At 40.5% G+C, this 26,654-nt stretch overlaps 1 protein-coding gene across 6 annotated transcripts in view; it reads right to left on the reverse strand.

The window, feature by feature from the left end:
- agap1 (ArfGAP with GTPase domain, ankyrin repeat and PH domain 1) overlaps positions 1-26,654 on the reverse strand; it is a 176,522-nt gene that overhangs the window by 53,009 nt on the left and 96,859 nt on the right. For 5 of the 6 annotated variants that reach the window (XM_014333782.2, XM_042221159.1, XM_005923040.3 and 2 more), the window contains 3 exons: positions 20,240-20,367; positions 18,960-19,115; positions 17,332-17,424 (listed from right to left, as the gene is read on the reverse strand). In XM_014333782.2, coding sequence (XP_014189268.1) covers positions 17,332-17,424; positions 18,960-19,115; positions 20,240-20,367 — 377 coding nt within the window. The remainder of the gene's footprint in view (positions 1-17,331; positions 17,425-18,959; positions 19,116-20,239; positions 20,368-26,654) is intronic. The other variant, XM_014333781.2, reaches the window with a different exon arrangement.

Raw genomic sequence — 26,654 nt, forward strand, 5'->3', positions numbered from 1 at the left:
TCTCCGATAAGTTCCTCGGTACGTAGATGTACTCCATCGTCGCTGTCTTGAACGGCAGCTCTGCAGCGTCGGTGAGCTCGACCAGCTCTGGTTAAAGTGGCCGTCAAGCGCCCAAGCACACCGACAGAGCAAAAGTAGAACAGCTGTGGCGCACCATTATGGTCAAGTGGGAGTACATACAGGGCAGATGCCACAATCCAAACAGGCAGTGTATGCTCGCTGTTGTCACCCAAAGTGAGGCCAAAATGGTCATGCAGTGAGCTCTGGTGTCATTTTGGTTGTGCACCATTTTTGTAACCTGACTAAATCTGTTAATAAAATACTTTGACGACGTCGCTTCTTTTCTTCATTTCTTGACATTAAAAATTTATAATAGCTTTGTAGAGATATTATTGAAGGTAATGAATGTGTTAATGGAAAGGTTGGAACAGCTGAAGGTGAACAGTACAACCATTTTGAGAAATGAACAGATTACCAACTTATTTGATGGTTTCAATGTTAAATTTGGTGATGATACAGAAATTACTGGTTTGATCACAGGAGATTTGACTCTTTACATGGTAGTTTTCTTCAGTTAATGAAAAAAGAATCTTTGATTTCAAAGTGAGCAGGAAGACATCCCAATAGAAAGTTACTGACAGTGAAGTCTTGCTGGAAATGAATGGAAATATTTAGGGACTCATTTAGGAAAACCTAGCTTTTTCGTGCTGGGGGGGATTTGTGTGTATGCTTAAGATCCGACTGTGATCCAGTCTTTGGCAATATCAAACAAACAAAACTATAAGCACACTTTAGCCTCAAATGTCTCTGTGATTTCACATACAGAACCAAAAAGAGAGTAAAAAAACACAACTCCGTTCAAAAGTGGACAAAAAATATATGGAAATTATTGTCCACTTTTGAGTCCTAATTGTGCATTTTAAAGCCTCTCGATTCCTCGATCTTTGTGCGCGCTGGAGCTAAATGACGTCCAGAATCGGCTGAGTGAAGCTAATGAGCGAAACGAGAGAAACAACATTTAAAAGATCAGAGATGAGAGGAGCTGGATGTGAATAGATGGAAGGAAATCAGCGCTCATTTAATTGTCTGACTATCTTTTTGTTCGCTCTCTCTCCTACGCACATCAGCTGTGGCTGACTGACCGTTTAGGCCAAGCGATCGCCCGCTCACCGCCCACACTTCATTAGGAGAGAGAGAGAGCAGGAAGGTCAAAGAGAAGGCGAGAGAGCGGGATCAAAATAGGAGAAAGAAGCAGAAAAAAAAGAGGAGGCAGAGGGAAGAGGGGGTGGAGGGAGGAGGGAGGAGGGGGGATAAAACTGTCCGCTGATTAGCAATTACAGCCGCGCTGCCACGCGTGTCACTTCACTGGACCTCTACAACATTAACACTCCGACAGAGGGTATTAATAGAGTCCAGCCGTGAAGGGAGGAAGAGGGGGGGTTAGAGGAAGATGAGGAAGTGGGGAGTGAGACGGACAGGCCAGGCTGATGGACAGAAGCCTGCTCGCCGGCGCCCCGGCCGCTCAGCTTTCATTAAGGCGGTCAGTAGTGGTGGGATAGCACGGTAGGCCCGGGGTGACCCTCGCCGCCAGTGATGGAGCATTCAGTGTAATTGGCGGTGACATAATGCCATGAAGAAATGTCTCAGAGTGACGGAAGCAGGGGAGGAAAGGACAAGATGGCGAGCTATGAAAGAAAGGAGACCAATTTTTACCCTGGAAGGTCTAAAATACATTTTCAAGAGTAATATATGACACTGAAATTCGTCTTGTAAGGATGACACCAGAGGCAAAGTAGAAAATAAAAGATTGAATAAACTAGAAATACCCCAGAAAGGCCTTTAGTTTTGTATTAATAAAATAATACACCTCTATTACAGACAGTGAAACACAGAGTAAGGTTGGGTAGGACACCGTTTTACATTTAGAGACTGTTTAAAAAAAAAGGATATAACCCAAATTCTCAATGCTGGTGTTTTGTCCACAGCCTTATTGGATTTTGGGGCCAGAAGTGAACAAGTTGATAAGTGATAAGTTTAATTTGATCGGCCAACTTCAAGAAACCTGCAAAGGGGTAGGTAGATTCTACAGTTTCCTGCACCAAACCTTGAGCTAACCTTCTAAGCTTCTGTTAGTGCCATTAACAACACAAGCCTTTTTGTGTGACAACAACACAGCAAGCCAAATTAGCTACAGTTCCTCTAACGTCCATTTGAGTGAGTCAGCTTCAGACTCTAAGATGACCAACTTTACAGCAGAAATAAATATGTTTATGACATCTTGACATTCTACTTTTGCATCTTTTTGGCTACAAGATACCAAAATGACAATGGACATTAAGCTAAGCTATGTCGATGTCTTATTAACAGTCTGTCTTCAGCTCAGACATCAAGTGATACTTCAAAGCTGTTACTGCTAACAATGAGAATTAACCTACATTTGTCAGGATTATGTTTCATTTAAAATCATATTTAGAGCCCAAAAACACATAATAGAGACAGATAGAAGCATGTCTTGAGTGGAACATTCCTTTAAATTGTATAATTATCTCACCATAAAACCCCCCAAAAATACAGTGATATATAATTTAGGTCATATCAGAATAGATGTTCAAATGTCCTGCTGGTATTACAGACAGTGAACTCCCCACAGACACTCGACAGCAGTGATTCCACTAATTTCAGCTCATGTCACGAGGAAGTGAAACAGAGCAGTGTGTATGCGTGTGTGTAACAACAGGGCTTCCCCACGGTGCGCTAAACACGACTTGACGAGCTTCCTGCTGCTCTGAAGTGAAAGCTGCCGGCAGCCGTGCAGCTGTCAGGCCAGCTGATCATCCATTACTGCCTGTTAGTGAGCGAGCGCCAACATGTTTCCCGGCAGAGCCAGCCAGCCAGAGAGGACGTGTGTTTACATGACGACCATCATCCAATAAGACTTCAGGTCAGATAACTGTGGTGCGGGCTTTTCAATTATAATCCATCAGACGGATCATTTAACAGATAAATCTACAGTCTCAACACTCAAGAGGGATTTTTATTGTCAAGGGACGGGTGATTGAAATTAGAGTCACTCATGTAAACTCACCTTGACAAGTAAACACTGGCGATAATCATTTGAAGCAAAGAATACTTTGAGATTGTTAAGAAAATATATTAAGATGCTGAAGGAAAGAAAAGAGGAATAAAGAACCTGTGACAGTAACCAACCAAGAAAAAAAGATTGCACTGACTAAACCTCTGAATTATTAGACACTTTAAGCCTTAAGAAGGCAGTTGGTGGAATTTGGAGTTGGTGCATGCAGCTATTTTCATACAGATGTTAGTTTTTATAAGTAGCTGTATGCTCAAAAAGCTCAGCTGTTTAGTTATTGTTTCTTCAGAACATCAAGCTTGTTGCAAAGGTCAGTGTCCTTTCCTTCAGTTCTTTATTAGAGCTCTGATTTAAAAAAATAAAGGATACTATGCGCTGGATCTATTTTGTCTACACTTGTTGGAGATTTTCTGGGAGTTTGAGTCCAAAATGTGAATGTCTGGAAGCTTAAATAAAGTTCTTTAATGGTCTTTATATTTGATTCAGTTGAATTTTTCACTCTGAAATAAAAAGTTTTCTGTACATTAAATGGAAGGAAAACAATTTTTAAGCATATAAACTGCTCAGCTGTTTCTTATTTCACTGGCTCGAAAAGTCATGCCCTTCACCTGGATTAAGGATTCGACAGAGACCATTTGGGCCAACGCCTCTTTAACCATCTGAGACCTGATATGTTGTTGCTAAAGATAACATGATAAAGGTGAAAACTCTATCTAGAATCTCTCCAAAAATGCCAGATCAACTCCTAAAATTTATCACGCCTGTGGGGCCAAGTAAACCTTTGTTAAAAAGTTTTTTGTCCATAGCTTTACGAGTATCCCTGCTAACAAAAAAGGAAAGCAATAATAACTTCCACAGCGGATATGATCGTTCAAAATACCCCTGAAAAATATGGTTTAATATGGCAATTACATCTGTACAGACTGTGAAACCAAATGTGATTAAAAAAAAATAGATACATGATACAAAATACATATATTGCAGAGCAATATTTAATTTTAAAGTGTAAACGAGTAGGAACAGAAGGATCTAATCCCGCTTTTGAATTTCTGTCCATTTAAACGGACAGAAATTCCCTACAAAGCCCCAGTTTTAGCTTTTAAAGGGTCAAAATTGTTTTCTGCCCTTCAGTCTGTTTTTATCCTTTCTGGCTTAAAGTTAGATCACTACTACCTGAAATAATCCTCTAGCTGTTCTGTATAATTAATTTTACGGATATTTTCCACTAGGGCTGGGTATCGTCACTGATTTCTAGAATCGATACGATTCCGATTCGATTAGAATTGGGGGAATTTTGCCTCAGACAGTCAGAATATTATAATTCAGATCATGCATCAGTACATTTCCATGTTTTTATATCTATAAAAAGAAAGCTGACACTTGCGAGACTTTATCAAAGGTGTAAGCATCACAGCAGATGCCTTTGTGTCAAAGTAACTGAGGATAAAACACAGAAAAACATGAAGGCGATTTTCCTGGCCTGGGATTTCTAAAAATATTCTGCAGTAGATCAAAAACGAAAGAAAACCATGGATCAACATATGAACATTATGCTGCTGAAGTGAAGCAGAGCAAAGTCACAGAGGTTGGATTAGAGACCAGGCCAAGCGTTTTGCAATTTTGCATAATTTAAAGTTTAAATTTGCTCAGTAGCCTTTTGAACAGCAGATATGAGGCTCTCTGTTCGGAAGTAAGTAAAAGGAAAAAAAAAAGCGGCCGACATCACTGTAAACAACGGTAGACTTGTGCGTGACAAGCAAGAGAGAGGGAGGGAGAGTTGTGCATGAAGTGTGATTTTATTGTGGTGGAAGCAAAACAGCAAAAGTCAAAGGGAGTCCATGACAATGTGTTTGTGAAGCGTAGTTTGGATCTTCTTTTGCTGCTGGTTCGGTCAATATTGTTTGGAGAGAGATAAAACCTACAGCTTCAGAATCAGCGCAAAAAGGGCGTAAACACAAAATCAGCGAGCTGTCGGCTTTCAGCCCCGACCGTGTCCGTGCCGTCGGGTGAGAAAGGCAACATCTCACTGATTCTGATCCGTCGGTGGTAGGGGTGGGTTTTAATAATCGATTCATCAATTAAAAGTGATTCTGGCTTGGATAACGTGATATCGATTCATAAAAATCCTGAATCGATTTTTTTAAAATATAAATGTATTTTTCCTTTTGCTCACTTCCCTGTATCCCCATGTAATGTCTGTGCTATATGTGTAAGGCCGGGGTGGGGGGGTCCTATTTCACTGCAGGGCAACCTGCACGTTGCGAATAAAGCCTTGATTGATTCATACTTCTGAAAAGAAAACCTAATTTCTGCCGTTCAATACTGAACAAATTTAAACTTTTTAAAATTATGCAAAATGCAAAACGCTTAGCCGTGTCTCTAATAAAACCGCTGTAACTTCAGAGGTAATGTTCATATTGATTAATGGTTTTCTTTCGTTTTTGATGTACTGCAGAATATTTTTATAAAATCCCAGGCCAGGAAAATCACCTTCATGTTTTTCTGTGTTTTATCTTCAGCTACTTTGACACAAAGGCATCTGCTGTGACGCTCACACCTTTGATAAAGTCTTGCGTGTGTCAGCTTCCTTTTTATTGATACAAAAATATGATCTGAATTAATATTTCTGACTGTCTGAGGGAAAATTTCCCAGATTCAAATCGAATTGAATCGAATCGAATCAGGACCTTGTGAATCGGAATAGAATCGATTCTAGAATCAGTGACGATACCCAGCCCTAGTCGGCGGGTCCGCGCTGTGTGTTTACGTCTTTGTGCAGAATACCTGCTCTCATTTACTGTTTTAGCTGTTTGGTGGTTGTTGAAATTTTGTGAGGTTTAACCTGAAATTCTGGCGTTTCGGGCAAAATAAATTTATATTAAAAATCGATTCAGGATTTTAATGAATTGATATCACGTTATCCAAGCTAGAATTGATTTTAATCGATAAATCGATAATCAAAACCCACCCCTAGTTTGGAGTAGTTTGCGCTGTTCGTATTCCTTGATGTGTTTTGGTTGCATAATAGAAGAAAAGAATTAAAAATCAGTGGGAAAAAAATGTTGCTTTCTCTACTATGTGTTAACAGACCTCTCTGCATTGAATCATATCTGTTATTAACCTCTGTCTCTCTTCCACAGCATGTCTTTATCCTGTCTTCCTTCTCTCACCCCATCCAGTCGCAGCAGATGGCCCCGCCCCTCCCTGAGCCTGGTTCTGCTGGAGGTTTCTTCTTGTTAAAGGGGAGTTTTTCCTTCCCACTGTCGCCAAAGTCCTTGCTCATTGGGGTCATATGATTGTTGGGTTTTTCTCTGTATCTATTATTGTACGATCTACTGTACAATATAAAGCGCCTGGAGGCGACTGCTGTTGTGATTTGGCGCTATATAAATAAAATTGAATTGAATACATTTTAAGATTTTACCTGAATCCTAAAACAAAAAGTGAAATATTTTTGCACTACAGGATCAAAAGAGAAAGTAAATTGAAACAAGACAATGGAGCATTAAGAGGTGGATGGTTGATCACCACCAAACGAAACTGAGAGATGAACCAACATCTTTCACAGACCTTCACCTAAACCCGGGTTTTGGGGAGGGAGACGTCAGTGGATTAATTTTGTCCATTCATCCTGAGGATGACAAGCGATCAGTTTGTGCGAGAGGAAGGCTAATTGAACGCCACGTTGAAATCCTCATGATGGGTAATATCTTTCATTATTCACCTCCCCGAGCTTAGTGACACACTTATTTTACCTTCAGGAGGAGGAGAGGGGGGAGCAGCTATGACAGCTCACAAGGTCTCCACATTGGAAAATAGATGTGGAGAGATAAATACATCCTCAGATATACTCTCTCCCCTCCGACTGAGGCACTTCTCCGCCCTGGTGAAGTATTGTGGGGTAGTGCTTAGGAAAAGGTCGCTAGCTCCGGGGAGCGGGAAGATGAAGTCATTTGTTAAGCAACAGAAAACGTCCGAGGGCATCAATGAGGATTCTTCTCTGGAGAACAAAACAAAGGGGCATGAAGGGTCTGTGTTGGGTTTCAGTGGGAAAGAAAGCAAACAAGGATGGATAGACAAATAGATGTAGACAGACAACCCCCCAAAAAACAAAACTCCCCGAGACACTCTCTACCTTCACTTCTTTGCCTCGGTTGAAGTATTGTTGGGTAGTGCTTAAGAAAAGGTCGCTAGCTCGGGGGAAGCCAAGAGATGAAGTCATTCGTTAGACGACGCATCGGAAAGGCTCGTACCTGAGGGTCTCTGATTAAAGACCACAGCTGTCACATGTCCGGCATGTTCGAGGACGAACATATTGCACAGAAAATGATTTCTGAGGCGTAAAGGTGTGCTCACAAGACACAACTTTTACCTCTTTGTCTGAAGCTAAAACTGAGGAACATGAACAGTAACATGAACCATAATTCCTTCTTCCATTGTGTGAGTCAAATTAGAAGGAAAACTTTTCTCCTCTTGGAGGCTGCCTGCCTATTGATACAGACTAATCTACTCTCTAATCACTCAATCACCCCCCTATTTTGCTCAGACAATGGACTCTACCGGGGCCTCCTGAAGAGTGTGACAGCGGATCTTGGAGGAGATACGGGGCAGGCAATATCACTGGACAAACCCTCCACAGAACAGGATGATCTCAAAGGAGCTAAGGCCCTTTTGTTCTTCAACGTCCCCCGAGAGCAGGAGGCTAAATTAGAGGTGTCACCCCCCGCCGACAGAGGAGTGCGAGGGGGGTGACGAGAAAGGGATCCCTTCTGTATCGTGGTGGCCATCTGATCCAGCCTGAGCAGCGTCTGCAGGTCATCTATCATCCTCTCAGACAAGAGGACAGAGTGTGAAATGTTCACTCCTCTAATCTCCAAGAAGACAAAAAGAGAAAATAAAGGAAAGGGGCCGATGCTGTCTGACTTACTCCAGGTAAATATCCTCTTTGTGGGAAGCAACTGAAAGCTCTTTGACCCCCTGCTGCAGGTCATAGTAGGTAGATCTTCTTCACAGTGGTTTAGAGTAGACTGGTGCCGTTTGTCACAGATTAGAAAACGAATCAGAAAATCCGGGTGGACTTTTCAAAGGCAGTCCAAAACTAAAGATCATGTCTTTATGGATGACTTGAAAGTGCAATCACTACGTCCTGGAATTAGGCTCTTTTGAATGTAGGAACTTTTTTGCAGTTTTACTAATTGTTGAAGACAATGTTGCCTTTGAGTTCTTACAACTCAAATCTTTTTTCACCCTCCAAGATATGATGCGACACTGACAACTGTCACTTAAAGTGTAAACAACGACAAAACATCTAAACATCTGTGCTACCAAGATGGAAAATTAAACTGTAAGAACACAAAAAGTAATTTTGCTCTACCAACCACTGAACTTCGTGGCTCCCAATACTATAATTCCTGGAATTCCATATATCCATCGCCTTTGGTTTATCTGAACTTGGGCAGCAAGCTAATCAAAGATTTTTTAGAGATCCTTCTTTCAAGCTTCTCGCTTTCCAGTTCCTTCTGGGAAATTCCATACCATTCCCAGACCAGAAAAGATATATAAACTCTTCAGCAGGTCGCGGGTTTACCCTGGGGTTTCTTCATATTTGGGCTTGCTTCTAAAACCACCAAAGGGAGCTATCCTAACTATAAACCCGATCTACCTTTCAACATTAACCACTGGCATTCTTATCTGGTAACTGTCTGCGGATGCTTAACCCCCAGGTATTTCCCCGAATGGCTTAGTCTGAACGTCAGGGATTGGTTTTTAGAAAGTGTACAGCTAATGTGAGCATGCTAGCAGGTAGTCTTCCATTACTGTTCTCTTTGTCTCCTTCTCTCATCTTGTATTAATGTATTTCCGGTTTTCAAACTAAATATGAATCAAACATCACTCATTGATACCTGACAAAAACAAGCCCTTTTTGCTTTTTCTGACAAAAGGTTAAAAATGTGATAATAAAAGTCAAATTATTTATGATGGGTTTTGCTTGAGAATTGACATACAGGGTGTTAAGTGCCTGCATTTAGTGTGGACAAGGTTTTTTTCTTGTGTTGAGAAAGGTTAATGTAATTATTTTTGGGTTTTTATTTGACAGTGAAAAGTGAAATAAAATAAGAAATGTGGGTGGGGAGGCTATTAATGACACCACATGGAGTTTACATCTTGTTACTTTGTTCCCACAGATTCGTCCACAGGTTGGTGTTTTTGCACTTAAAATTGATTGAATATTCATTTTTCAGCCAAGACCCTATTTATGATTATTTCTTCGCAAACTAAGGATTAAAATCAAATTAAACTGTGAGTGTTCTGGATGCAGAGTTATTAAGATTTATTTTCCATGATTAAAACAACAAATAAAGGGAACTGAACGGCCCTGGTGGAGCTCCAGTTCTTTTGATTCATTTCTTTCCATGTGGTTCTTGACCTGATCACTACAAAGGATGACAGGAATTAAAAAAACAAGATTTGTTGCCTCGAAGTAAACAGTAAAAATCATTAAAAAACCACCACAGCAGAGGGCAAACCCCATAACTACCATCAAAACACACTGACAGCCACGCAGCAGCTTCAGGCTCCATGACAAGGTCACTGTTGATGAGGCAAGGACAGCGAAGGGCAAGCCCAGGGGAGCAAGACGCAGACCAGATCAAATAAAACACCACAGAAGAAGAGGGGGGCTGAAGAGGGGCTGATTTATCTGATAAGAGTTCTGGGTAATTAATTAGAAACTCAATTATCCAAACCTTACTTCAGCAGTCTCAATTCATTAGTGGATAAAAAACCTCGCCCCTCGCTCGGCTCGACGCTCGGTGAGAGACAGGATGTGAAGGAAACATGACTCCTCTTCCTCTGCGAGAACCCTTCAGGTCACCGCCGGGCACTTTTGTCCAGCTTTTCATCAAATAAGTGTAACAACACACCCAAACACACACACTTTCTCATACGGTGTGAAACAACAAAGCGACCACAGGGACACTTCCAGCGAGCTCAGAGCAACACCTCCGTGCCAAACAAAAACTCGGGATTGCTCCATGGAGACTGCCACGCAGCGGCGTAATGAGCACAGTCTAAAAATGCTCTTTGATTGACGCCTGTGTTCCTTGTTTTAATTATTTCTCAAACTAAAAAGGGAGAGACATCCCTCCAACACATCTTCCACCCACCGCCACCACCCCCCAAAAAATCTCATTTCCAGGGGTTAGTGTGCATGACAAAAATGTCATCATGGCCAAAATGGCTCCGAGCGGTGACAACCTTTCCCAGGGAAATGATATTTTTCCAATCCGGCGGAAGGCGGATCATGTCACCCTCGTTAAAGCCTTGATAGCAGGTCTTTAATATTCACCGTCTTAATTAGGGCTGCAGTTAATTTCATTAAATTCTTTGGCTGCTAAATGAAGCAGATTATGAGACATCTTTTATTGCGAAGCGTGAAATTACAGCCTGCCCGCTGCCAATGGCGGGGCGAAACTAATGAATTACAGGGTAAATAACACCCGAATTAACCATCCAATTTAACTCCTTACAAAGCGCCCAGCGCCGAGGGGGGACGAGTAGACTTGTCAAAACCACCCAGCCCCGTGCTCGTCTGCAACCCCGCGAGAGGCAATTACAAGCACGACACTAATCAGCTCCTCGCAGGAAGAAGGCGACAGCATCCAAAAGCCTTGAGACTTCAGACTCCAAGTGGAGCTCAGGAGGAGATGCAAAATGTTCATTTACAGGAGGAGGTCGTCTCGGTGGAGGTCAGGGAATCTATTAACAGTTCTTCTACAAAGCATCAGCGCTAAAGTAGGGATGTCGGACAGGTCAGAGATCTGTTTGGAGGTTGTAACATTTCTAGCTGCATACTTGGAGCTCAGTTTGAAGTCCTGGTTGGAGAGTTCTGAGGTCTAATATGAGTTTTACACATCTGTTTCCTCTAGGTGGGAAAACAAACAAGCCAGATATCTTAGGAAGTCTGGAAGACTCATCTGCAGATGTGCAAAAAGGTAATCTCAATCAGATAGATGAGGCAACCAACATGACAACAGAGTTACGATTAAAACTACAAAATGCAGCACAAAGGTCAAATACTGATAGACAGACTGCTGGGGAGAGGGATTTCTGTTTACAGGAAGCACATCAAGTAAATGGCAGTGAATCCGCATATTCAACTGACCGGAAGGTAGCTGGCATAAACATAAATGAACGCACAAAGAAAAATGCTATCTGTTGCTTCTAATTTTCTCTCTGAGAGATCATTTTAGATGTTAATACAGTCCACATCACAAATCTTTGTAGCTAGCAATGCAATGCAGAAAAAGAAGAAGCCCTGGGAGTTACAGTTAGTGAACATGTGGTCCTAACAGGCCGCTTTAGAGCCACTAGCAAAGAAAACATGCAAATTAACACATAGTAATTTGGGAATTCAGCTGAACAAATAATTACTTATTTATCAATTTATTATTTTTTTCAATATCTGTTCAGGCATTTTCCTTATTTTTTTTTATTTCACTTCATTTTACTTTCAGTTTGCTTTTTCTTTGCATGCCCTTATTGTTCCTTAATAACTAGATAAATGACAAAGTAAATAAATAAAGGAATATAAATAAATGTAAAGGCAAATTAAATTAGGATAATCAATTTATCAACTTTTAATTTACATTAATTATTTTGATGCATTTAATAGAGTGATTTTTTATTATTATTTATTATTGATTTTGGCACCTGCAGTCCTCCATACTTTCCTACCTGAAGTTTACATGAGTTTTTAAGCAAGGTAATTATCATACTGATGACAGAGGCCTGTGAAACTCATGAATAAAGTAAGATAAAAAGGATCCAGAGAAATATTCAAAAATCAATTAGATAAAGTTTTAAGAATTTTAAGTTTCTGTTTTGATTTTGGCAGTGTTTGTCCTCCCTATTTCTCAGGTGAGTTCAGTGAACCTTCCCAAAGTAAATAAAGGTTTACAGAAAAAAAGAGGGGAAAAAAACCCCAACAACGAGCACCTCTCCAGTGTGTCCGGTCCCAGAGGCTCGGCTGCTGTGTCGAAGGAAATTAATTTGTTAGATTGTTGGTTTTCAAAGCACCTCGGTCAGCCGCTTGACAGAGACATGAGCGAGCCTCTCCCTCTCTCTCCGGTAATTATCGGCTAATTAGTGGCGTGGAGCAGATGTCGGAGGAACCCTGCACCGTCAACAGCCTCTGTAAACAAAGCTGGACGCATCCGCTCACTTCAAAAAAGAAGAAGAAGAAGAAGAAAAACAAAAAAACGACCAATCGGGTGTTGGTACAGCCAGCATTTCCTCTGTGGCTTCGAGTCGCAGTGGAGCATCTTCGCAGGAGGTTTCAGCTTCAACACCACATGTGTTTCCTGCTTTGGTTCATCGTGCAGGTGGCAGACGTGAATGTAATCCCTCAGAGAGTTCATTAGCATAAACATGTTCATTATTAAATCAAATATTCATTACACAATGGTGAGCGGATGGATTGGAAAATTTCCAGGTTATAATACCACATTTGAATGCACCACTCTGGAGCTTCACTTGCATTTGCAAACATATTTAAGTGGTTTACTCCTCGGTGGTTTAAAGAAGTAAAGAAGTAGGAACAGTTTATATGTCCTCTTGTTCCGGCTTTAGACAGCAGCTCAATAACCCTTCTTGTCCTCACAAACAGCACCGCATGATAAAAGTGATGTCACATCCGCTGGCACAAGCCGTACTTTCGTGTCATTACAGCCCGTCATGTAGCTCTCAGTTGTTGTAACCTCACACGCTTTACTGTTGCTGCCAAAGAGGTGTACGGAGATCATAAATAAATAAATAAATTGACTGATTAAAAAATAAAATAAAAGCAAAGCTGAAGTGATGCTGTCTCCATCTTCCAATGTGGAAACAACCACATTATATTGTATAACAGGGACATAACACTTATGTGGCTTTGTATCAGATTTAGACAGAGATCATGTTAGCAAGCAAGCTACGCTTAAGAAGCTAGCAGCTACAGTACACTTAAACATAGCAGGAAATTTGACTATCCAAGAAAAAACATGTTCAAAATGGGCTATATATTTGATTCATGGAGGGTTTGTTTAGTTTTAGGGATCAATTGCAACCCTGAGTTGTTTTTGTTTACGCTAATGCTAGCATGTCTGTTAAATGAAGCATTTTTAAGCTACGTCACATAACAACACCTCTGAGAGTATAAAACAGAAACCTAAACCTAAAGACCTCTGGTTGTATAGAAGAAAACAGCCCTCGTCTGCCTTGATCTCTGTCCTTTCCTGATGAGTTAAGGGGCTCAGTTTTTATTTTTAAGTTTTACTGAATAAAACATGATGTTCATTAATACATTTTAGTCTAAGTGTCAGAAAGGAGGATAAACTTCTAGAAAGGAAACCGAAGGTCTTAGAATTACTGTGTCCTGATTAACTGACTAATCACTGGATCAATCAGAAAAAAATGGGCTGGTTTTCGTTGTCTCATGAAACCAAACCAAGTGTCTTTACTTTTACTGACAGTCTTTGTGTCATTTTTTTACACTGAAAACCAGACAAGAAAAAGAAAAACTAGAGACAAACCTTCGCTGCTGTGAATGCTACTCATGACCAGCGTGTTTACGTGTTTGTGTGAATTTGTTTTGGCTAATAGTGTCAGAGTCGAGATCCGCCCTGTTCTCATTACAGCCACAGTGACCTGGCCTCTGTCTCTGTGTGTGCGTGTATGTGTGTTGTCTTAATGAGCTCTGGACTCTCTTAACGAAGGCGTTCCCCTTTAAGAAGTGAACCGCCGTCACCTCGAGTTGTTGAGTGTCACGCTAAGAGTCGCTCTAATGAGATCAGGGCGGGCAACAAGTGGCTCAGACACACACACATTCAGGTACAACACATACACAGGTGACACTAATAAACTGGAAAGAAGAAGAAGGTGACTGGTGACAGTGAGAAGACAGCTACTACTCCAGAAATTCTACAGAAACTCTAAAGAAGAAGACATTAAACATAAACATAATAGAGGTTTATTCATTTAAACATTTATTATGAAGCTTCGATTTCAGATTTTCATTGTTTAGTGAGGACCTTGATGCTGCTTTTTAAGGCCAGTTGCCTTCTACCTCGACAGTACAATGTTAATCAGAGGCCAGTTTAGTGGTCATGAGATGAAGATGGGTTTTGCAGAAAGATTTCAGACTGAAAATGTCCCTGACAAATTTAATTTAAAGTAGGAAAAGTTATCACAGCCAGTGAAAGCGATGTTGTATAATTTTTACCAGCAATTTGAATGGTGTGAACTGCTTCTTTCTTAAAGATGAAGCTTAAAACGCCAAAAAAAAAAAAAAATGAAATTAAGCACCAGAAATTGCCCTTTCCCTAATGTCCACTAGGGGCTGGCTCCAAAACTGAGGCAATCACCATGTTCAAATATCTAACTCGACAGCACAAATAAACATTACAGCTCGTTACAAAAAATGTCTTGTATTCTATTCATAATGGCTGCAAAGGGGGTTAATTTTACTGTGTTTGGATTGTTGTGTGTAGTTTTGTAATAAATAGAATTACATCATCAGCATATAGTAATAGCTTATGCTCAGTCTGTACCTTTCAGGAGATTTTTAATGCAGTTATTCGTAGCATTTTAGTAAACAAGTTAATTACTAACAACTCACTAACTATCATCTGTTCCTGTGTCTATTTAGTTTATGAATAGAGCTCGCTAATCAGGCATCAACATGGTCATAGTCATAATTGAGGTTTTATAAAGCAATGGGTGAATCCACACCTCTGGGTTATTAAGATAAAAGCTACTGTGTTGTTTTTTTTAATTTAGAAATGTTTTATTTTATTTTTTTTGTCATGAAAATTTGTAGAGTCAGCAAGTCGCCTTCTATGGGTAAAGATGCCAAATTTGAATAGTGGCTTCTACTAGTTACACACAATTTGCCAATTTTTGCACATTTCAGGTCAATAGATGGTAGTTTAATTTAATTTTGTTTTATTTTTAATTTCAGTGCAGTTTAATTTAATGTAGCCTGTTTATTTTCTCTTTTTATGAGCTTTTTTTAATACTGAACATTTCAAGGTGCAAGCAAATAAAATAAGTTTAGTAAAACACCTGGATGAGAAAATAATGGGTTCGTGCTTCGAGACTAAAAGGTGAGGGAGAGAGTCTCATTAAAAACAAGTGTGAGTACGATGCTAATGACACACACACACACACACACACACACACACACACACACACACACACACACACACACACACACAGAGAGTAAAATGGAGTGCAAATGGAGCGATAATGGGGAAAAGGTAGTTGAACCTTGAATGTGAAAAGCAGCCTCTTTTCTAACACACCCACTGTGCATTTAAAACACACGCGGTGTAATGAGGCAGCAGGTCAGCGGTGTGTTGAGCCAGTGTCGACACTGAGGAGCAGGCAGGAGACGAGGCGAGAGCGGCCACAGGGAACCATCAAATCAATTAACGTCCACTTCCAAAAAATACAACAGGAGGAAGCTCTGCGCTCAGCCTCGCAGCGCCTCCTCCTCCTCTTCTCACTCTGCTCTGGAGGAGGCGGAGTCTGCGTCCAGCTTTATTAGCATGAATTTGGATAACGAACAGTGGTCCTCTGACTGTGAGGTTAGGATGTGAGGCAAACAGAAACATTCTTCACCTGATGAAATCTGTAGTTTCATGTGTTCACTACATGTTAATATTTCTGGATCGACATCAAGCATCCAGAAGAAACGAAATAATCTCAAAAAATCTCAATATTCAGATTTTAAATTTCTTTAATGCTTCGAGGGTTATTTTAGTTATTATTATTATTTATTTAAAATAAAAGGGTGCTGGCGACACCTTTTTATTTTTTTATTTCACCAAAAATTATACATTTATACATTTTCTCGCTGACACTTCAATTTTAATTTGAGTAAATTATCTTTTTTTCATGTTTTTTGTTCCATAATTTTTTTAAATTTTGAACTGAATTGGAATTAAGTCAAGAGAATATAGTTGTTTCCTAAATTTTTAAGATGCTTAAAAAAAGTTGACATAGTGAGAAAATCTAATTTGTTGTTAATCTTTGAGTTTTTGTTTTTTTAATTGAGTTTTTCCCTCACAGTATATAGCCACTATTATGTTTTAAACCAGTTATATGATCCTCTGATAGCACACACACAGTTAGTACTGTTATGATCTCAGATACTGTAGAATAACGTCTTAGTGAGGATACTGGAAACACAACAGCTGATTGACATTAAAATACTGAAAAACCAGAGATAAGTAAAATAAATTTAATTTGGAATGAAGTAACCAGTGATTTAGCAGAAGTCATAATTCCAACATGACCTGAACACAGCATAGACTAAAGCAGCAGAATAATCTGTGTGAACGTAATGAGGTGCTCGTTTAAAAATGAAACCTGGCACGTTTCAGCTGAGCTCCATTTTCAGATGATTAACAACATAATGTAACGTCTTTCTGGCGCTCAAACAGCCCGCTGAGATCCACCGCTGCATTACCACCACAGAAGAAGAAAAAGAATAAGACGACGAAAATGCAATTGAAGCCACTGGGAGCTGAAGAGGGATTTTCACACGTTCTGCTGCAATTACTGTCGACGCCGCTGTGCGATCACAGCAGGCTCGTTTCTTAAACGCCGACCCCGAACACAAACAGCAGCCCCTCTCTCGCTCTCTCCTGTCGAGGCGGCGCCTAATCAGAGATGCGATTTGTTCATTAGGAGAGTACAAACGAGGCCGCGGCAGCGACTCGAGAGGCCACGATTAGAGCTCGCTAATTGCCTGATTTGCTCGTCAGGAGACCCCCTCCTCACTCTCTGCTGCTCCACACAAGGGGAGCTTGTTTGCAACAAATTAAGAGCCACTTCAGGTGCTCTCCTCGCCGTCGCAGCAGGGACGTTTCGCAGTGGAGACGGTCGCCTCTTTCCTCTCCTTCTTTCATTCCTTTAAAACGGCGCGATCAAGCAGCTCAGGAAGGAGAAGAAGTCCAGAGAAAAGGAAGCGGCTTTGAAGGGAGAAGAGAAGCGGGAGATGAATGGATGAACAGAGGGAGGGGAGGAAGAAACAGGAGTGACGGCGAATCCGTCCCTCTCCTTCTCCTAATGATCTGGTTGGAGGACCCAGGAGAGCCCCTCACTCTAATTGATGTCAAGTGTGTGATTTCACTGTTAATCAAGGCCGAAGCTTCAAACACACAGAGCGAGCGAGCAGAGTAGACAGGAAGTCTCACCTGTTTGATGGGGATGGCTCGCCCGCTGCCGATGCTGTCGGCTCGAGCCTCCAGGCCCTTCTTGTCCTTGTCCGCCTCGTTCGCCTTTCTCGACTGTGGAGAAGACCAGATAAGAAGAGTTAGTATCAACACATCAGGCAAAAACCACAACATATCAGTTTAGTAAAAGTCAACAGCTACTGCAGACATGTCTGATATGTAGAGTGATTAAATCATCTTTAGTCAAGAAAACTCTAAAAAATCCTGGAAGAGTTCAAAGAGAAGGGACTAACTGATGATTCAGTTACTAAAAATATACTGATTCCAGTTGACTGATTATTCATTTAACATGTCATCAAACAACAAAGGCCAACTTGGGCTTAGACATAAAAGTACCAAAAGCTGCTACTCGATGTCCACTAGAAGCTGGCTCAAAAAGCCAGTCAGTCCCCATAGACTCACATATTAAAATGCCCAACTTTACACCCAAAATATATGATGGCTGTAAAAGCCAGCTACAGAAACTGTTTTGATCTCTACAACTAATTTCCCCCATCATACAGGATAGGGGGTGAATTTCTTTACAACTTACCTGTTTAAATTGTATTAAGTTGAATTAAAGTGTTTTTTATTAGGTGCAGCTGTAGCTGCAAAGCTTTACCTCAGATAGCTGGAGTCCCTGAAACTGGACTGTGTTTGAACTGATTGAAATTTTATAATAAACAGCATCACATCATCAGCATACAGTGACAGTTTACTTTCAGTCTGTGACTTTGCTCTTTCAGTTCGTGCTCAGTAAAATGTGGAAGATATTCACACCAGCTATTTTCCAACAGCTGATGAATCTCATGTGCTCAAACTGGAAGCTCTGAAAGAGTTTACAGTAGGAAAGAAAAAAAGAATGAAAGAGCGACTTTTTTTACACGACTTTAGGGAGTTTTTTACCATGTAAACATGATCATTTATAAGGTCAAGAGGACGTAAAGTTCTTTCTCAATACCACAGACAAAGAAAAAGAAAAGCCATTTGTGCATCAAGCCATCAAGTCACCACGCAAAGCAGTTTGGTTAATCTACAGGTGCTCCCAAGCCTCACGGGTTTATCATGAAAATGTAACAATCAAATGCTTGGGAGGAACAAGAGAGTAGACACACGCACACGTTTCACATTTGATGTCAGAGAAAATAATACTCTTTTGTGACTTTTATACTTTATAGCAGAAGTCATAAAACAACTTTGGATGCAGTCTATGATAATCTTATGCTATATAAAACTAAAACAATTTAGCTTTAACAAAAGACTATGACTAAAACTAACACTAAATTAGCTGTTACAGTTAACATTGCAAAACTGAAACGGGCAGCAAACTGCAATCGTGCTTTATTAAAACTATTTCTGGGACTCCCATATAGCGAAAAATCAGGTATTTCAAAACTGTTCTTGGGTTTAAAATCAGGCGTAATAATGAGAACATTGAGTGGGAACGTTTGAACCTGGACAGATTCCTAATATTTAGTCTCTTTTTATAAATTTACACGCAAAAGCTTTGTGATAGATTAGAAATGATGTCCATAACTACAAAACCGGAAGTCTGGTGCAATATTTTTTTCCCGTGGCTTCTGTGGGCTGCGTGTTTGATGGCGACTCACGGTGAAGAGGTTGGAGCGGCGTTTAGACTGCTTGCGGACGGGTGTTGGCGTGTTGGTGGTCTGCGGGACGTCGATACGGAGCTCCTTCTGGCTGGTGCTCGGTGTTGACGGCACAGATGACGAGTAGTCGCTCAAACTGCCGCCACCATTACTCGTCTGAAAGGACGGAGGAACAGAAAAGCAGGAAAAGATCAAAGGAGAGAGAAGGAAGCAGAGTCATATTGTTTTAGGGTGAAATCTGAGAGTTTTTTGAAAATGGGGGGTCTTGGCTAAGGTGCAGTTTCCTGGAGTACTTGACAGTAATCAGACAGAGCTGAGAAAGCACAGAGGGCCGTCTGTAAGGACAGCGGAGAGATAAACGCCACTCTCTTGGGGGACGCGGGAGCTGAGCGATGGCTTTTTAATGAGAAATCGATGCAGGACTGAAGGATGAGGATCGAAGTGTTTAACGGCCTGAAGCTCGAGCTGCACACAGTGTGGTTCAGGCAGATGTTGGAGCAGTTTGTTTGTTGTTCATGTTCTCCAGGAATGTGTTTGATTTTTGATATAGGCGTCTTTACTAAAAGCTATGAACACTGAGTGCAAATGTCTCTTTATTTCAGAAAAATCTGATTGGTTTAATTGATCATTTAGACTAAAGGTCCACTGAGGATTTTTTTTTCCAGAGCTTTCAGCTTCATCTCACCATGCTTCAGCAGAGATAGGCTGTGATTTACTGCCAAGACCAAGATTTTATTGCCCTTAGTATCTAGTTAAATCAATTCATTCACAACAACAGTCTCCTCAAGCCAGAGGAAACCCCAACAGTAAGATGGCCCACTTTCAGCAAAAACTTAGTGACGGTGGAAAGGAAAAACTCCATTTTAACAAGAAGAAACCTCCAGCAGAAGCAGGCTCGGGTATCTGTTGCGACAGGTTGGGGATGAGAAGAGGGCTCAAACTAAAAAGCCCATTTAGCAGCTGTTCATATCGTCACATGACCTTCATCAGCTCAGACACAGTTCACCAGGTCAGCTAACTCATTCAAACTCTATGGGCTGGTATGGTAACACCTAATGTTACAAATTAACCATCACAAGAAGGATTCATCAGCTCCATTATACTAACTTCTGTATAATGTAATTAGTGCAATGGCACAAAGTGAAGGTGTTCAACTACAATCAAAGAGGCTAGCTGACAACATGTGACATGGTGCCTCTTTAGCTGACTGATGAACCAGCAGTGCTATGTAATGACTGTAAACCAATGTAATGCAAATGTGACTCTGTGTGACCTCTGACCTGGCTGATGTGGACGGCTGACACTTGTGTGGCGCAGACAGACGAGTGACTCGGGGAGTTGGGGAGTGACTTGCAAGGCCCGATGGACAACTGCTGTTTCTTCCTGGTGGCCACGATCTTCTGGGCAACTGCAACACACAAAACACACACAAATCAGACCAAAGTACACCGAAACACTCAGTGAGGTCCAACAACCAGTGAGGTGACTACAAAAAGAATAAATATCAGTGCTCAAAGAGGAACATGGTGTCCCCCTTTTAGGTTTTAAAAATCAGCACCACCTACTGCCTGCTGTCATCATCACATCCTCGGGGTGAAGTGTGTTCATGTCTGGCATCATGTTAATAAAAAATAAAAAGCGTCTGTGTCTGGTTTTATTGAGCTGTAACCAGCCCCTCTCTCAGTTTGGTGGTTTTATTAAAGTGTATATAAAGCTCAGAGGAGCCGTTTTACAGTCTAAAAGCAGCTAAGGGTTTAACCCAGGAGCCACAAACAAGGCAGTGAAAGTCACCATTTACATTTTCTGCCTCTTCTTCACTTTAATTTAGAAGAAAAAAAAAAGGGGGGGGGGGGATCACCTTTTGTCCATTAAAACCCAGAATACGTCTGAAACAAACGTGACTGTTTGAATTCCTAATTCTTCTGTCATTGTTTTAAATTAGGCATCTTCCACATTATAACCACATGGAGTCTCTTAACATCATTTCTACTGATGTTTTTATGATCCTCAGTACAACTCAAGTCAGGTTGAGGCAGGGAAGATCCAAGCATTCTCTCCTCTGATTGGCTGCTCATAATGGCTGGGGGAGGAGGGTTCTTCATTGACTGACGAGGATCTTTTAGGATATTAATGGGAGAATAATGACTGCTCGGCACTGTTGAGAGTGGTGGAGGGCTTCAATGTCAGATTTATGATTTAAAATCATACAGTGGTCAGACTAAACCGCACTCTTTCACTTGTAATGTTGAACGTCTTCACCAACATCAGCTGGTGTCCTGAGCACCACCCTGAGGGGACAAAGTACTGCTACATTATGACAAAAGTTTACCTCTCTTCAATCCAATGAAGTGTTTTTAGCTCAAGAATCAGCAGAAGTTTGATTTACACCACTAAAAGTAAGTTTTTGGAAGGCTAGCAATATTTAATTTAAACGGTTGTTTTATTTGTTGCAATCTGGTGGTTTTATAGAAGGTGATATAAGTTCAAACACCTACTGAAAGGGGCTAACTGGTGGCAGGCAAAGTATAGCTTATATATAGTCCTAGAGACCGGTAGCTGCTTCCATGTGAACAACTAGTTGCTAAGTTGGCAATTGATTGTTGGCTGTTGCCGGGTGAAATCAGTTTCAAAGAGAGTGCTGCACAAAAAACCTGATTGCGATTGGTTTGGTCACCCGTAAATGCAATTGCAATGCCAGCAACCTCTAGCAACTACTTGCCAACCTGTTGGGGACTGCACAATTTTTTCTAGCCGCCCATGGTCGCCATGGAGCTATTAACTGGTCTCTAGGCTTGTGTGTCTGAGGCTGTATGTGGCTACAGCTGGTTTAGCCCTCAGCAGTATATTTCTCACGTTCTCTTCCTGTTTTTCTAATATGCAGGCTGACAGTAGCAATCTAATGTTGACATATATAATTAGCTCCCAAAATCAATGAAAACGTTAAACATTAAGTTGGAATAAACATAGGATAGCGTAGTACTTATATTATTATATTTCAAAATTTCAGAGATTTCCCCCTAAATATCGTCTATTTGTATCACGTCTTTTTGTTTTTCTAGTATTAATTAAATCTTTCGAAATTTCTTCTGTTTTCTGACAACAGTCCTTTACAACTCCTGGAGGAAAACCTGGTCCTTTCAAACTGAAAACAACAGTAAAGGTCTTTGGTTGAATGGTGTTCACACAGCGCGCTCAGTCAGTCAGTCTCACCAGCCTCCGTAAATAATTACACTAAAATCTGGTCCCAGCAGGTCAGCACCAAAGCTCGGAGCGATCAAACTGTTGTGTCTGTCTGATGATGTGCTGGTGGAGCCGAGTGTTGGACAGGAGACAGGAGAGAGTTAAGACTTTAGTGACTCCATTATCTCTGTTCCAATAAACACTGGCCTGTTTCATGCTCTCGCAGATGAAGCCATTGTTTTAATTGGGCTCGTTAAAGGCCCCGGCTTCGTTAATGAGGACCCAGTCGTAAACATTTACCTCCAGGTGACACGGGGCCGAGCCAAGGGCAGCAAAGAGAGAGAAGAAACTCGGAGGTGTTTAAAAGAAGCCTCTGCGGCACGATGGAGCCATTCAGAACAAAAACAGACGATGAAAGGGAGCGAGTCTGATCAAAAATCGCTGCTTTTAGCTCCACGGGATCAACGTTAATGCTGAGACGGTGATTAGCTTGTTTGATGAAGCTTGGACACATTTGGTCTGACACTGATTGCGGGATTTTTCTACTGAATTCGCACCAACAGTTTCTCCTTGATAAGAACACTTTTGTAATTGTCCTCTGCAAAATTTAACAAACTTTCACCACCAGGGGGCACCCATTTACCAGTGTGTGTATCTTGCATAATAAAGGTTACATATCGTATCAGTTGTTATCTTGTGGTGCAGACTGGAATTACAACAAAGTACAGTCTACATCACATCTGTCATACTCAACGCCTGGGGGCCAAATCCAGCCATGTGGCAGATTTAATCCAGCCTAATGATCAATTTAGGTTTTAAAAAATTGCAGAGTTGCCATTTTTATATTTTATGTCGATTCATGTCATACTAGAGGCCTCATCTGTATGTTGCATGTAGACTACAAAAGGTCAAGATCCTTTTATCTTTACTATTGTATTGAAAATACCCACAGTAATCTGATTTTCATTTTCATGCCTTTAAGAAAAAGAAAATTAAAGATTGATTATGTTGGTAGTAGATTATTGTTTGATTAAATTGTTTAATGGATAAACGACTGTTCGTTTACTGAGGCCCTTTTGGGATATGCAACATCATCCAGGACAGTGGGGATGGACTTGTAGACTCCTGGATGGATGGACGGATCTCCTGCCTTTCAAGTGTGTCCCTTTGTAAAAATGAGCTTGACAGCCCTGGTCTTGCTCAGCTTCAGTTTATCTGATTTTGATCAGTTTCTGGAACGTGTGAAATGATTTTGAAGTTCTCAAATCATCTCATATCACCAGAGATTTTCACTGTTGTCTTTATGTGAATGACTCTTCTTCTTCTTCACCAACACATTTTTGTTTTCTTCTGGTTTCGTATCAGCTGCACAATGAAAACAACATCAACGTGCTAACTAACACTGCAAAATCAGTGGACGAATACTAGCTCTGTTCTCCAGTGGAGTTTGTGCTGACATAAAGGAAGGATAAACATTTTTTTAGCATCCGTTCTAACAAATTTAAACATTTGCACTTCCTTGCTACATAATATTTATAATGGCAAAACACTCATTAGTAATTCCTACTACTTATTTCAGTTATTATTGGTATACAGGGACACGTTCCTGGATGTGGTTTCACTTTTGATAGGCTCATGGCGGCTAAAGATCGTCCAATATTCATGTTCATCTAATTAATAAATCCATCCCAACAGATTTTTTTTTTTTGACAAGGGTAAAATAAATAGATCATTCAAGTGTTGGATCATTTAACATCTTTAAATTTCTTGTTTTGTTTGAGCAACTGTCCAAAAACGAAACTTCTCCAGCTTTTACTAACACCATTTTTTGGAGTTTTCGCTGGTAACGATGTACTGATAGTGACCAGTGGTCAGTTAATGTAGCTCCAGTTAGACTTTTGGCCCTGATCAGAACAAAGTTTGAATCCCAGAGTGAGAAAGTCACAGAGGACTGAGCCTCTCACATGTATGTCAGCGTGTCCGTCCTGCACCTGGCAGGCTGTATATTACTTTAAGTGTTAAGAACAGTTATGATAAGGCTGCGCTAAATATTTAAACTGCACGGTTAATGCAATTTAACTTTATCCATCAATCTCAGTTCTGCTCTGAGAAGCTGCCATTTCTTCTAATGGAAACGTCTCCCCTTTGATCAGATTTATGACGGGGCTGCACCGCCAGCTCACACATAAAGATGAAGGGGAGGGGGGCGGAGCTGACTGCAGCGTTTCACTCTTTACATGTTAAAGTCAAACACCGCAGCTGCTGCAGGTGTGCTATCTGAACGTGTGGTGCTTCAAGGTCACATTAAAAAAAAAGAAAGAAAATGCTGAGCCAAATGTCACGAAACTTGTTGGAACGGTGGATCATGGTTGGAGGAAAAAGCCAGGAAGTTCTAGTATGAATCCAGATCAGTTTTCCTAAAGTAGCAAAACAGGAAATTGACTTTGGTTTGATGTTTGTCAAATGACAAAATTATCTGTTCATGTTTATGTGTTCTTTAGAAGTAAAGCTTTATTCAGGAGTACTTTGACTATTTAAGAACAGCCAAAGGAAGAAACCATTAATGTTCAAATCCAGATGACTTGAGCTCGGGTGGGAGACTTTTTTAATGCTGTTTTTGCAAAGGTTTAAATCCATTTGTTTCAAAGGCACCGTGGACACGCGTGTAAATGTAATTTTTGGTTTACTCTCTACTTTTATAAACCCTGAATTTTCAAATCTGATGTGCAGCACGTCTGCTGTTGTTTGGATGACAGGAGCTGCATAAAGGTCCAGTGTAAGATAAGCTACTCTAGTATAACCCAAAAATAAAAACTGTGCAGTCGGCTCTTTGCAGATTAGTGTGTTTGTGGTGTCAGTGTGTGAATATTTACACACTGGATGTGATTTTTATATCGCAGGAATGTTTCTGAGTGACTGTTTGACAGAGTGTGTGTGGTCATTAAAGCTCGTTAGTGAGCGCTAACGAAGCATCCTCAGTCTGCACTCTGACATGGACCAAAAAGAAGAAGAAGGAGACGAGGAGGAGGAGGACCCACACGTGTGTGTGTGTGTGTGTGTGTGTGTGTGTGTGTGTGTGTGTGTGTGTGTGTGTGTGTGTGTGTGTGTGTTGGGGTTCACGTCGGTGTAATTAGGCTAATTAAATTAGTGCGCTGATGGACGAGGGAGTGCAGGGCTGTCACACTTGTGCTCCTCCCCCCTCGATCCCTCACACAGAGGTCACCCCCCCTTGCCCCGCCCCTCTCTGACTGGACCAGGCTTCACTTCCCATTACAGCAAATTACATGTTAAACATGTTAAACACACACATGCATATACACACACACTGAAGCCCAGCAGAAAACAAAGACGACTACAGATCACAGCACAGTTGATTCAACATCATTTCAACTCAGATTTGCGCTAAAATTTAACAGTTTTAATTAAAAAAATGCTAAAAATTTATCCAATTTTATTTTTTTATTAACAGCATCATTTACAAAATCTTATTATATTTAGGAATAGTTTCATCATACTAGAAAAATCTTGGAGTTTAAAATGGTTTCTTATATGATTAATGTCCAAATGGTTTTGTGTAATTTTTAGAGCTAAAATGCAGAAGCATAAACAGGTTCCAGCAAAGGTGTGAATGTAATTCTGCATTTTATGAAAGTTAAGTAATTCTGGTTAAAAGACGACATGCAGTTTAAACACAAAGGTTTTTAATCTTTTGGCAGGTTTTTCTAGTACTGACTGGTCCAGTGTTTCAATATAACCAAACTCAGGAGGTGAAACATCTGAACTAGAGAAGCTGAAATGTCAAAAACTGACAGGTTCTCTCTCAGATGTGAATACTGTTTGGTTTTTAATGAGGGTAAATCAATTTTAGTAGAACAAAATAACCTCTTTAAACATAAAAACATAGGTTTGCAGCATTTATGAGAAACATTTTAGCTACTTCCTGACATTACTTAGACACTTTGGTCCAATTTTTTAATAAAACCACATCAGGGAACCTAAATGTTTAACTTGAATGTGAAACTTTTGCTACAAAATTGTTAGAATTGATTTTTTAAAATAAAAATATAAAAGCTGTCAAACTGTTAAAAGTAACTTTTTTCAGCTAAAATGCCCAAAATGAACCAGCTACAGTTCACATGTGATTATTATTGGATCTGTTGGATCATTAACTAATTACATTCTTACAAGTATCCATATATAATCATACACGATGATATTCTTATGTGTTAAAATTTCAGGTTCATCAAAGCTTCGGTGGGTTGAAATAAAGTAAAATGATGGTTTAACGGCATAAAATACAGAATGAAACCTTCCTCCTCCTCTTCCTCACCCCTCCCTAGCTCAAAAAACGTCATTACAACAAGCAGGCCAATTATGTTTAATGCTAAGTGTTGTGGTCATTCATGCAACTTCCTCATCTCGGTGCCGCCGCTGCGACTCATCAAAGCCTCTATTACATTTAACACACACACACACACACACACACACACACACACACACACACACACACACACA

The sequence above is a fragment of the Haplochromis burtoni genome, unplaced genomic scaffold (assembly GCF_018398535.1).
Source record: "Haplochromis burtoni strain Fernald_Lab_line unplaced genomic scaffold, NCSU_Asbu1 Contig_61, whole genome shotgun sequence".
In the NCBI taxonomy this organism is placed as follows: Eukaryota; Metazoa; Chordata; class Actinopteri; order Cichliformes; family Cichlidae; genus Haplochromis; species Haplochromis burtoni.